Source organism: Oryzias latipes, chromosome 6 (genome assembly GCF_002234675.1).
Source record: "Oryzias latipes chromosome 6, ASM223467v1".
In the NCBI taxonomy this organism is placed as follows: Eukaryota; Metazoa; Chordata; class Actinopteri; order Beloniformes; family Adrianichthyidae; genus Oryzias; species Oryzias latipes.
This window is the reverse complement of record NC_019864.2, coordinates 25117251-25130337: the sequence shown is the minus strand read 5'-3', so window position 1 is coordinate 25130337 and position 13087 is coordinate 25117251. Positions and strand designations below refer to the sequence as shown.

Genomic DNA, 13087 nt, shown 5'->3' with positions numbered 1-13087 from the left:
CTGCATGTTTTGGCATATGTACAAAGATGAGAATAATTATTCTTCATTCCTAGCTTTTACATTTTTCCAGACATAATTACATTTTTCCTAACACTATTAAAACCCATATCTATGCACAGTAGTAGAAAATGCATAAAACAGAACTTAATTCCTCTTTTTTTAGTATTCAATATATTTTAGAATATTATTTTTTCCACATTTCAAACCAAAAAACTTGTTCCAAGTTTATTAAGATTTGCATTCATGTATTTTCAGACCCAAACACCTTATTTAACAGGAATTCACAGTTATTGTTTTATTTTGCTGAACCTCGTTTTCCAATTGAACCTTTAACCTTAAACGGCCAGATTTGCACACCTGCACACCAAACCCAATTTCTGTCCCTGGACTCATGGTTTCAACACACAGCCTCTGCTGAAAAATGAAAAAAGCCACACGATATTATAAAGTACAAAAACAACTTTATTTACAAAAAAAACAGACCACTGTCTCTGTCCCACAAACCCCCAAGTCCAGTGATTGCTGTGGAATGCAGTGTCTGTGGCTGAGGTTGGGAATTTACTGTACTGACAAGAGCACCACCCAAAGCAACCCTTCAGGACTTTTCCACCCACTTATTTAGTCTGAGCTGACCCAGAATTGTATGACGGTTGGTGGAAGGCTCGCTGAAGAGTGGCCTGAGGCTGCACTCGGTTCAAGGTCAGCCTCCGTTTGCTGCAACGCTCCGAGCACATGTTTAAAAAGACGTCAGCGAGAACTCTACAGACGAAATCGTCAGCGTACAAAAGCCTACTTCTCCATTTCTGCTCTGATAAAAAGAGAAAATATTTAGTCATCTTCAGGCTTTCGTGCTGCACAAAATATATCTCTGATCATGGGAGAGAACATGAACCCCTATTGCTAAACGAAACGCATTCTTGAGCAGTCTGCAATACATTTTGTTGAGTTCGATAATGCTGCTCAGTGTGAGGATGATTTTCAAAATGTCCCCTGCAGCCAAAGGAAGTCTCCATTTGAAGGACACCTCTGTGATGTTTTGTGTCACTTTGGCTGAACTGCAGCTGGTGGTTTGTGCTGACACAGCAGACAAACTGAAACTCTGAAATTGGGTCATGGGCCGTTTGTGTTCCTTTGATTGTGGCTAAAGCCTCTCACATGTTTGGTTCTTAAACTTGTGAGAGAAAGAGGATCATGTCATCATATATGGGGGCAAAATGGCTGCAAATTAATTTTTTTTTTTTCCTTCTTCTTCTCTGATATTTCCATGAAATAAGTTGTGTTTACCAAACATTACCATAAAACTGAGTCAGTACGGTGGCTAAACTGCTGAACAACAGAGTTTGTGTGAGTCTTCATGTAAATTGTGGGTGTGTTTAGAAAGCGTAACGTGTGCGAATGTCCTCCAGCTTCTTGGAGACTTCTGGCGGTGTCCGGTCCAGCTCCTCAGCAACGCTCTTCTGCTTGTGTGTGTCCATGCTGTTGAACTGCTCGCACAGGTCCCCATCGATCACGTTCTGAAGGAAAGAACCCAAATAAGGAATCTTCATCACCACAAAGCTCCATAAACTCAGGAAAAAGATGAGAAGTCAAAACATTACCATGAACCAAATAGAAATGAAGTAGAAAACCTCTTTATATGAAAAACGCCGTGTGCAAACATGATGGCACAGAGCTGCTTCCAGGCTAGTTGGTAGTGCGGTTCTTACAATATTTAATCAATTTATTTGGGGATCATTTATTTAAGTAAAGTTGTATTGTAGATTAAGTTAATCTAAGATTTTTTAAAGTCCTTCAATATTTTTTTTTGTCTAAATGTAAATAAAAGCTACAGGTTTTTTATAATATTTTTGCTGTAACTGCTGTAACAAGCTACTGACATCACAAAAGACAACATTGTGATAAACAGGTCTGCTAAACGAAGAAGAAAAAAAAACATTTCAGAAGTAAATGATAAAAAAAAAAAAAAAAAGAAGAATGTGAGCCTTAAAACGTAACTGGCAGACTTCCGGAGGACGGAGGATCTTTACTTAGATACATTGCTTTGATGCTAGAAATGACAAAAATATCAGACCATAATGAAATCTACAGAGAATATAATCTTCTGAAAACATTTTTTAATGTAACAAAACAAATATTATATTTATTTTGCACCCAAGTACAAGTCATTTTAAAAGCTAAGTGTAAAGTTTAAATTCTCTTTCCATACTACATTCTGTCTGTTATTGTTCTGCTTTAAAGTTTAGGATAATTATTTCCTGATGTTACCCGTTGTAAACGTACATTGGGATGATGAAGCGGATGAAACAAAGATGACTGACATTACTTTAATTTGGGCATTTTGCAAACAGTAAACAATAAACCTATTCATAATAATGATATTTAAGCCCCGTTACCATGAAATGTAAACTTTTTCAAAGCCTTTTAAAGCTATTATTTGTTGACTTGTAAATGTAGGACCTTTCATTCCCCATTGAAATAATGTGTTCATTTTGTGTCCTCGCTTCACATCACAGAAGATCTGTTTACCAAATGCAGCAAACCAGAGATTCCCATGACTAAGCACTTCCAGCTAACAAACCTGTAACCGCTGCTGAACGTAGTCATTTTTCAGTCTCACTGTGGTTCTACTCTGAATGTGACAAATAGCTTTTAATGAATGACTCCTGGAGCCTTCTCACGTCACACTGCATTCTTCCCACTGAAAGCAACCTGAATTTCCATGAAGGTAAAGGAACTTTTACCCCACAAGCAGGCCATTAGACGGTAATCATCTACAGTCTGCCATCCCTGATAAATGAAACACCAACCTTCACTGGGAAGTAGTAGGACCTGAAGCTGAGATGGTCTCTGCCACAGATGGGGGGGAACTCAGAGCGCATGTGCATCTCTAAATGCTGGAAAAAGTCATGGTCCTGAAAAGACAATTTCAGAATTATTTCATGAAAATAGCTGCATGACGAATTTGCTTTAAAAAACAAAAACCACAAATGTATTCTTTCTTTGCTAAGAAAGGTGAATCCATGTGGAACATACTATATGGACTGAAGGTAGAGAAAGGCAGCAATAAAGGTGAAAAATGAGTTTAAAATGATAAAAGCTGCTTTACGTTTGCATTTTTGCTACATAAAATAGTGCTAAAAGACTAAATCACATGCTAAATGCTAGATTGATTTAACAAAGTTAGAAATTGTTGAATAATAGCTCAAAAGAAAAGCTTAAAAGTTAAAATCAAAGTCCCACTTTCTGTCACACACCTAGGTGTGCAGAATTTGTTCTTCGGTGAAATGCAGACACAGCCGCGCTCAGGAACCATTTGGTGGTTAACCACAAGGCCACTGAGCTGGTAAACAGTTTATGTTATTAGCTGAAGTTAGTGGAAGCTCTCTAAGATAGGTAAATAATGGTAAGGAATCTAAAAAATATATAAAAATTAAGAAGGTAAAAATGCAACATGGGGGGGGGGGTTTAAGAAAAAACATACAAAAACGCAGTAAATAAAGCTAAATAATTTAAATGTGTAACTATCTCAAAGAAGCTCTTAAAATGTAATTACAAAGCATGCTTAAGATATGAAATTAAAGGAACAGTGGAGAAGAAGATGAAGGGATAAACTATCGGTTTTATGTTGGCTGAGTCTATCAAAATATAGAGACCACCAATTAAAAAAGACTTTTTTGTTAGGACAATTTAACACAATACTAATAATATATTAAATGCATAAAAACAAAAAGATGTTGCTTCAAAGCTTAAAAAAACAGAGCAGAAAATAAGAGGAGGATTTTATTGGGAAAACAAACATCTTTGAAAAACATAAACTCCACATAGGAGACTACAGTGATTTGTCTTATTGTGTTAGTATTAATTAGGTCTGGGTCGAGTTCTAATGTTAGAAAACAGATTTACATTTTACAGATTTACCACAGCGCCATTAAACTGTTTTGTTGGGCTGTGACCAGCTCGACTAGCGTAAAAACTAATAAGTGCAGTGCAGGGGGAAGGATTTGTACCTCATGTGAAGTGAAGGGGACCAGGATTCCAATGCCTCCAGACAGTGTGGTGTAGACCAGCGACTCTGAACCTCCGGGGATCAGAGTGGTTTTCTGAAGAGATAACACCGTCTCTCCAACATGATAGTTCACGACTACTTCAGCCTGAAGAGACGCAGGATAAAAAAGCATGAAAAGTACAGTTTTTTGTTGTCACAACTGTCTGCGTCTGAAATCAAATGGAAAACTGCAAGAAATTTGGTTAGGACATAAAAAAATGAATCACATCACAACTCGTCAGATATGTCTCAAAGTCACTTGAGGTCTTAAGCCCAATAAAAATTGGAGTGTTCTGGTTTGTGCAAATCAACAGTGATAACTCAGTCAGGGTCAGGGAGGAGACATTCCCCTACTTGGAGCTCGCTGCTCTGGATGCTTTAATTCCAAAAACTCTGATGCCAATCATGCCACATTAATATTGGGATGTGGCTGAGACACACGGCCAGCGTTAGGATGATCAGTCCTAATGAAGGGACATGCATGACACCATGAGACAAACTTTTAAAGCAGACAGAGGAGAGCCGTGCTTGCAGAGGACTCCGCAACCGTCTGACAGGAAACAACAGCAGCTCTGTGTGCAAAGCAAACATCACGCGAAAAAGCTCAGCGTTTGCGTGATCAGCACCAAACTCCCCCAAGCTAAAAGTTTAAATTTATAGAAATATTTTTGAAATCAAAGTGAAAATGTGCAAGAAAGCACTCATCTTCTCCTTTAGTTTTGATATGGTTCAAAACTTTCACCTCCATACGAGGAGCTTTTAATAAAAGCTACATTTTTGTCAAACCAGAATATATCGTTTAGCATCTACGATGACATAATGACCAACAGCTTCTAAAAAACGCAGGTATTCATGATGAAATATTTCAGGATCTATTAAAGATTCTTCTAATTTGGATGTTTTTTCTCCTTTTTTGATTTCACCCTGAGGTCTAGACTTGAAAGACCAAACAGATTGTCAGCATCATGGTGCCATGATAAAACAGAATATAATGGCAAAGCTGCACACGGGTTCCAGTCAAATGACACATGAAAGTATGCTGGTTAGTAGAAAAATATGACTGCAATGGATTAAAAGTCATAAATGTCTCTAAAAACTTGAACTGACAACAGCCGAACACGAGTGTCAAAGAAAAACGTTAGCTGTGTGAACCTATGTTGGGTCGCCAACCTGCACGACTTCACGATCCCCACTTTGCTCACAGCATTTCAACGATATTACAGGCACGCTAAGACGGTTTTCGGTGGGATCCGGTATTAGGAGCACGGCCGCACTGTTGCTGCCATCTTCTGGCGTCCACATGGCTGTTGAGCCATAAATCTTTCTTGGAAAGTAGCCACGGGCCACATTAAAGGCATGCGGAAAGGACTGTGGACATATTGTCATTGAAGGATGCAAAGATACAAGTTTTCTTTTGTGGCCCTTTAGATTAAATGGTTTTATAAAATCGTTTGACCCAACAAAGACTCATTGGCAAAGGTCTCTTTCTGGTTTATTGTTGGTTCTTCTACCCAAAACTAATGCCCATCATCAATTTATTGCAGTATATCCATTCATTGGGGTACAGTGTTCAACCACATTTCAATATTCGCGGTTTCATGTATTCATTTTTTTTTCTTTGGTCACATGCCTCCCCTGATCCTTCACAGACAACTCAAGAAGCTTGTATGAGACATTTGCATCCGAATGAGGTGCTGCGGGGAGGAGGGAGTGGAGATGGCGAGCACGCCGGCCCATTGGCTTCCTTGCCGACTGCTAAAGACGATAAAACTGTATAGAACAACGACGAGTTGATGATACACGTGAATTTGGAATTTCCGGGGGCTTGCAGCAAGTGACACTGAGGTGAAAAAAGCTCCAAAAAAATGTAGTCATTCTGTCACTGAAGTAAAAAGTTACGCTGTCATTTAGTTTTCAAATGGTGGAAAAGATTTCTTTTTTGCTGCTACAAATAAAACATGGAGTTTCTGCATCACCTTTGAGGTCTAATTTATTCTCAATTAATAGTTTCAAAAGATCTGTACCAGTTAGTTTGGTGTCAGATTTGTAAATAAGTCCTGAAATTATAGAAAATGGAATCATATAAATGACTTCTATTTATTTTTTTGCTTACAGGAATTTTTTGGTCTCTGGTTGCTTAGGTAACTCTAACTGCAGTTACTCCCCACATGGCTCTCCTCTTTGTTCTTTTTTAAACTAAAGACTGCAGGCTTTACATTTTTACTTTAATGTTAAAAAAAAAAGTTAAATGAACACCAATTTTTAGAAACAATCAGCTGCAGGCTACACTAGCACTAGATCTAACAGCAGTAGCTTAAAATGTTTGGAATGGGGCTGTGGTCTGTGTGTGTGTGTGGGGGGGGGGGGGGGGGGGTCGCCTATTTTGAAGGTATGACACTTGTGAAGACCTGAAGCTGGCAGATGAATGACCTGCAGGAAAATCATTTTCTATATTTAGGAGATTAAAGCAAAGAATTCAACAATAACAGAGGCCCAACTGTTGTCTCATGACAGCAGGTCATACTCTTCCTCAGTGTTTATACCAGGGGAGCTGGTTTCTTTTAGGAGGCCAGACAGTTTGTAAGCAAAAAGAAAAAAAAAAGAGTGATTAACAGCAACAGTTATTGTGTGTCCAGCTGCAAATGTTAGCTTTTCCTCTTCTCTCACAAGGGTTTTCCTCCCATTACAGGCGGCACATTTTCCTTCATCTTCACACTAATAAACTCTGCATGACATGATCTACACAAAATATGACATGTGAGGAAAAACAGTCAATCCTTTCAACTTTGACGATGGTTTGAGCCTGACCTGATATTTGAGGATATATTAATCAAATCTAGGGGGAATGCATCTAATCTAATCCAAAAACTAATTTACGCTACATAATTGAGTTCGACAGACATCGTTGGCACGTCTATAAATAAACATGGAACATTTCTAAGCAATGATTTATCAACATACGCCGCGACACACAAACACTATGACAAGAAGAAGACTAGATTTAATTGGAAAAAACACCTATTTTTTCAAATTTGTTATAGTCCCAAAATGATTTTGAATGTTTAGCTTTTGTCAACTTCACGAAGCTTCGTTAGACCGCCGAAACTGTAAGACCATCAAAATACAGTGTTCCGTCGTTGATCGCTTGGTTTACGTTCTACAATAATCTGCCACGGGTGAAATCTAAATATAATGATATAGTATAGTATAATTAAAGACGTTTTGAAAACTTTATACCCTTTCCCCTTAAAGTTTAAACTTTCAAAGTTCAAACCCTCCCGGAAAAAAGGTCCAGATTTATAGAATGAAACCAAAGAGGTGGCGGCCGTTGAATAACTCTGTACATGTGGCAAGATGAACGCATTCTGTACAGCAGGATGCAGAACAAAATGTACTGTAAAAGAGAAAACTAAATAAAAGCATGCCACTCGTGAAACAGCGAGACCGTGAAAAATGAGCTGTGACACGGTGAAGGACCACTGTAATGGCATTACATCAAACCAGTAGAAACTCATTTGACTGTCTGGTGAGTAAGTTCATACTGCTACTTAAAAAAAAATGAAATGCCAAATGAAAAAATGCCTCTAGACAAGAACAAACTAGCGATTGGCTGTTTTACCTTCTGTGATGCTCCATTAAGGAGCCCTCTGTCCCACAAAGCTTTGTTTCCTGTAGGATCTTCATCCACGTCATCACTGGTGTTGGGAGGAAGACGCACCTGTGATCAAAATACATATGCTTAAATGAATTATTTGCCTCATTTCCTCAAACCAAAAAAACCCAGATTCAAAACAAAGTATATTTGTTTTTTTTTTGTTTTTATTCATAACAGGCTGTACCATATTTTCCACACCACAGGGCGCACCGGATTATAAGGCACATCATTAATGAATTAACTACTTTCAAAATTATGTTACACAAAACTAAACGCATTAAATGAGACAGATAAATCCGTCAGTCGGACTTAACTGTGTTTACAGTAACCCAAAAAACTTGTTTGTAACACGCTAAACATTAGACGCGTTAGAAGCATTGGTTGAAACCGTATATTCACGATACCTGTAACCCACAACCTTTTTCGTAAGAAAAACAGCCTGGTACTGCTAAAACAAACGTCACAGTAACAACACTAATTCCAAAGTTTTCAGTTACACATTTAAAAAAAAAAAAAAGGATACCGCTACATATTAAGTCGCATTAGCATGTCGTGTTGTTGTGAATACACCGTGCCCCTCTCATAAGCAAAACCAGAATGAATCTAAATATAAGGCGTTACGGATTATAAGGCCCACTGTTCTTTTTATTTTTTTAATTAAGGGTTTAAGGTGTGCCTTATGGTGCAAAAAAATACAGTAACAGTGTTATGTAAATGTTTTCACAGGCAGAATATCTTACGATGCTGATGTTGCCAAATTTGTCAGCAGCCGCCATGGTGTCGTAGTCGAGCAGACAGGCCGTCGTCACCCAGCGAGGATACGTGTCATCGGCAAAGATGATGAGCTGGTTTTCGTTGCGTCGGTACCGAACCCAAAACAGACTCTCCTGAACATCAGAAATGATGACTCTCTGCCCGATGGTGTAAATGCCCGTCACAATGTTAGGAATGTGCTGCAGAAGAAAAGAAGCCAGAGTTGAGATGCAGCTGATAAAAAAAAAAAAAGCAGTAAATATGTGAGGCATCCCAACAGCCAGGCCTTCCTATGTTTTCCAGTTGCTTTTGCATCCTAACTGAAACAAGACGCATGTTGCTTTGATTAGCCCACTGTTGTGAGTACAGCCCCACAAACATGTCAAGTGCAATTCCCACCTCAAACAACATCTGCAAAGCCTTTCCACACAAACTGTTCACCAGGCAGCAAAAGCAGCTTACAAGCTTCTCCATAAAGAGCAGCTTATTTCCACCACAGTAATGCCATGATAATAAGAAGAAGATGTTTACATAAGAGAAACTTAAGAGTGACATCCCACAGTTTGTTCCACAGATGTAAAAGGAAAGTGAAGTGACTCGAAGTGACAAGTTTTACAAAAGCATTGATGACAATGAAGCCAGCCGAGACGCTCCTTTTAGAAAATGGGAAGACATACCCTTTTGTTAAGAAACAACGGTATTACCGTCAGTACCATTAAAAATAGAACTAAACCAATACTATAAGACAATCACACAGATCTGATACCTTTAAATAGAAACCGTAAAACTGCAGCTGCTAACAAAGCCTGAAATCATTCCAAATCAAACCTAAATCAACCTGTGCTGCTCTGAGTATTTATGCTCAGATGGACATATTTAAAGAAAGACAAGCTTAGTTTTTTATTTGAGTGTTTTGTTATTCAAATTGTTGTGAATCAGGAACAGTTAAAAGAAAATGCAGTTTGAAAAAGAGCTGATTTATGTTGTAAAAAATATACAAGGCAGGCAACAAGCTCCCTGCTTCATGCTCTCAGCAGCAGGGAGGGGAAAGGGGGCGGGGTTGCTCCGCGCCAATAACCCTTGCCCACAACTCAGTTGCTAGTTTCTAATGAACTCCTGCTGTTCTGCAGAAACTATGTCCCAGAAAAAAACAGGTATTTTTGCCTTAAAACGACATCATCATAATTAAAAGAGCACTGGGAATGCTTTGAAAATATAAAGATGACTGGAGTGGGTCTACAAAGGGGTCTCAGTGATAAACTCTTCAATCAAATGACTCAAGACCTGCTCTTACCTTGTTCTCACATTTACGAAGAAGTTTCTTCTTCCCCAGGTCATAAATTCTAAGAAGTTTTCCAACTCCGATTAGAACCCGTCCTTGGAACGGAGCGATGGCCAGAGGAACGTCCTCTACTGGAGTCTGTTATGAACAATGCAGAGAAGATACAGTTCTTCAGCTGTGGTACAACAAACAGAAAATGGCATTCAGGGTGAAGACAACCCAGGAAACTGTCTAGTTTTATATAACTAGACGGTTGAAAATTGAGTAATTTTTTGTGAAGCAGCAGCTGTTAACACAACTGACCCATGGCGAGACACAAATCAGCAAACGATACACAATTTAGATTTCAGACTAGGGCTTCACGATTTAAGGAAAACTCTGGATTTGAGACACTAGTGTTCAGTATTGCAATGACATAACTTGAGATACATGAACAAATTGAAAATCATTTTCATTTCACAGCAAGTTTAATTTAAATAAAAGTCAACATAACTTTAATTATATCTTACATCAAAGAGCTCCACCTGATTGGTCAACAACGTGAAGGCATCTGATTGGTCAAATGCATGAAGGGATTTATTTGATTCGTTAAATACTTCAAGCTGCCATAAGATTGTTTTAGCAAATTTAAGGTTACCGTTTATTGCAATTTCTGTCGTCTTTAGTAAAATGCGCATTGCACAGCTTGATATTGCGATAACGATGAATTTGTGATTTATTGAGAAGGCCTGTTTCAGACCATCACAACATGGTTGTAAAGTTTGATCTGGCATGTTTGAAAATTTCAAAAGAGGCAGAAAATGTGTGTCCTTATCAAACACATTATGATGCGAATCATCGTCCTGTGTTCAACTAAAATTTGCAGGAAAAAGCTTGAATTTTGTCGCTTTTCAAAAAGAATTAGAATTTTGGCATTTGTGTTCAAGACAGAAGCTAAAAAAGGAAAGTGCTTCATTTATGAGATACATTTTACTTTCTATAAAAACTACCTCCTTTTCTTTTGAGGGTTACACAAATTCATTGAAAGAACGCTGATTTACTCATCTGCTGGGTTTGATTTGTGATTATGGACATTCCTGCAGTTTTGATTTATGTGATCAATTCTAAACAACTCCATGAGTGACCGTGCCAGTTACAGTTATTGATTACAAATAGCTCATCTTAAAAAAAAGAAACAAACTTGGAAATATCTCAAATTTCTCTTCAGAGCAACAAACTAAAAAAATAAATAAAACAAATTCAACACACAAAATAAATGGATCTAGGCTTTTTTATAAATACAATGAACATAGAGAAAGGAGCAGCTTTACAGATAGATGTTTGGTTGTCTTTGTGGGTCGTGTTAATCATGTAAAGCTAATCCCAAAGTTAATCAGGAAAGGACTGTATGTAGACAAGGCAGACAGGATGAAGAGTTTACCCACGATGACAGTTTTTCTTTAGCTGCCGTTGCGGTTCATGCATCACAAACATCACTCAGACTTGACTAAAACTGCTGCACAACATGTCATAAAAGCATACTGTCCATAAAAGTCTAAGATACTTAAAAAAACAAATATTTGAGACAAATTATGTCAACATTTTTTTAGATATCCCAAAATACAAAACGAGCGGATGAGGAAGACTTTTGTTTCATATTAAAAGTGTCTGAAGCTGAATGTGAGCGCGTGCTTAAGACGTTAGTGTTGTGCCCAGACAGAATCACCTAAAAACATCACGTGTGGTTAAGTGGTGGGGAAATCCCTCTGAGTCAGTGTGGAGTGTCCGAGACCGCTGGGAAACAGACTGCCTCTTCTTCTACATCAGGTAACAAACAGCTGAAAGCTGATTCACTTGGCTCGTCTCCACCCTGCTCCTGTTTCTTGGGAATCGCCCCAGAAACTGGGGCAGAAACATCCTGCCATGGTGTTGTTACAAAGCTGTCGAGTTTTAAAAGTGTGACGCCAACAGAGCGGTGAACATGGGATGCTCAGCTGTGGTCTCAACACACGGGGAAACTTTCAACTCAGCAGAGCAGAGAAACTCAACCTCACCTTGTGCACAAACTCCAGCTTCTCTCCTCCACCTGTGAGTCGGTAGGTGTAGATGAAACCTCCAGACACGGACCTGGGGTTGAGTATCATGTCTCTGGCAACTCCCACTAGAACATACCAGTCGTCTCCTGTGTTTAAGAAGCGGCACACTGCCACACTGAAACAAAGGGAAAGATACATGAGAGCATGTAGAGCTGTCACAGAGAATCAACATTTATATTTATTGTTGATAATATAAAGGAAATAAATACAAGCCGTTGGTCATGTGACCACATCCGTAGGAACAAAAAAATGTGCACCAAGGAGGCTTTTTTTTTTTACATATGTAAAAAAGTGAATTTTTTTAGTTTTTTAATCAATTTTTGTTTTGCAGTAAAAATGCTGCTTGTATTTTAAATAAATATATTTTAAATATAAGGAAACTAAACATCTGAGTCTATGGTTGTGTCTGAATTCGTTCACTACTCACTACATAGTGCACTATATAGTGCGTTCATTTTGTATTGCTGTCTGAATCTATAATTCCAAAATCTAGAAATCTAGAAATTTTCCAGAAGTCTCTGCAAAAAACCTGTGTACATCGATGCTCACTAAATCGGCAAATATAGTAAAGTAGTGAGAATGGTGTCTGAATTGCACTACATAGTCTCGCACTACATCGTTTTTAGTAGTTGGGGTGGGGATTAGGGCGGGAATTCTGACACAGCCCATGTCTTTCAGAAACGCAGAGAAGAAAAAGACAAAAGGAGTAAAGAGGAGCTGACTGCATCATGATTCCACAAAAGGTTAAGAAAAGCCATTTTTACATGTCTAATGTTTGTTGAAACAACCCCATAAACTGCTGAAATACAAAGCAGCAAAGTTTTTACAACTGAACTTCATTGTACTTCACAACTTTAATGTTATGAGCCACGAGTACTTCATTAAAAGCTCAGAAAAGCTGCATTTAACATTTGCAGGTACATTTTTTCCTAACCAACACAACAACGTCGAACGGTCTTCAGGAACTTGAGCCAAAGCTTAAATTCCCTGCACTTCATCTTAAATTCCCCCGCACTTACCTGAAAGCGGCCTCGTTCTGCTCCAGCTGAACCTGGTCCAGAGTGGTACCCTGGATGGGGTTAACCAGCCGCACCAGAGAGGCCCACTGCCCGGCTCCGGCTTTAGGAGCTCCGAAGATGGACTCTGGGAGGTTCTCGTTGAGGAATGCTGCAGCCATCTCAGCTGCCAGCTCCCGCTCGTCCTCACCTGCAGCTTCCACCATCTCCTGCAGGGGGCACCACACAAACAGCTGTTGATTTCTCCAATTCTGACAGACA

The 13087-nt window shown here is 38.8% G+C and overlaps 1 protein-coding gene across 1 annotated transcript in view; it reads right to left on the bottom strand.

Annotated features, from left to right (window-relative positions):
* Positions 1 to 444: 444 nt before the first annotated feature.
* sf3b3 (splicing factor 3b subunit 3) overlaps positions 445 to 13087 on the bottom strand; it is a 32673-nt gene continuing 20030 nt past the window's right edge. Inside the window, exons 20-27 of the mRNA XM_023955973.1 lie at positions 12830 to 13035; positions 11769 to 11925; positions 9748 to 9873; positions 8441 to 8653; positions 7665 to 7763; positions 4008 to 4151; positions 2808 to 2912; positions 445 to 1514 (exon numbers count right to left, since the gene is read on the bottom strand). Coding sequence (XP_023811741.1) covers positions 1374 to 1514; positions 2808 to 2912; positions 4008 to 4151; positions 7665 to 7763; positions 8441 to 8653; positions 9748 to 9873; positions 11769 to 11925; positions 12830 to 13035 — 1191 coding nt within the window. The 3' untranslated portion in view covers positions 445 to 1373. The remainder of the gene's footprint in view (positions 1515 to 2807; positions 2913 to 4007; positions 4152 to 7664; positions 7764 to 8440; positions 8654 to 9747; positions 9874 to 11768; positions 11926 to 12829; positions 13036 to 13087) is intronic.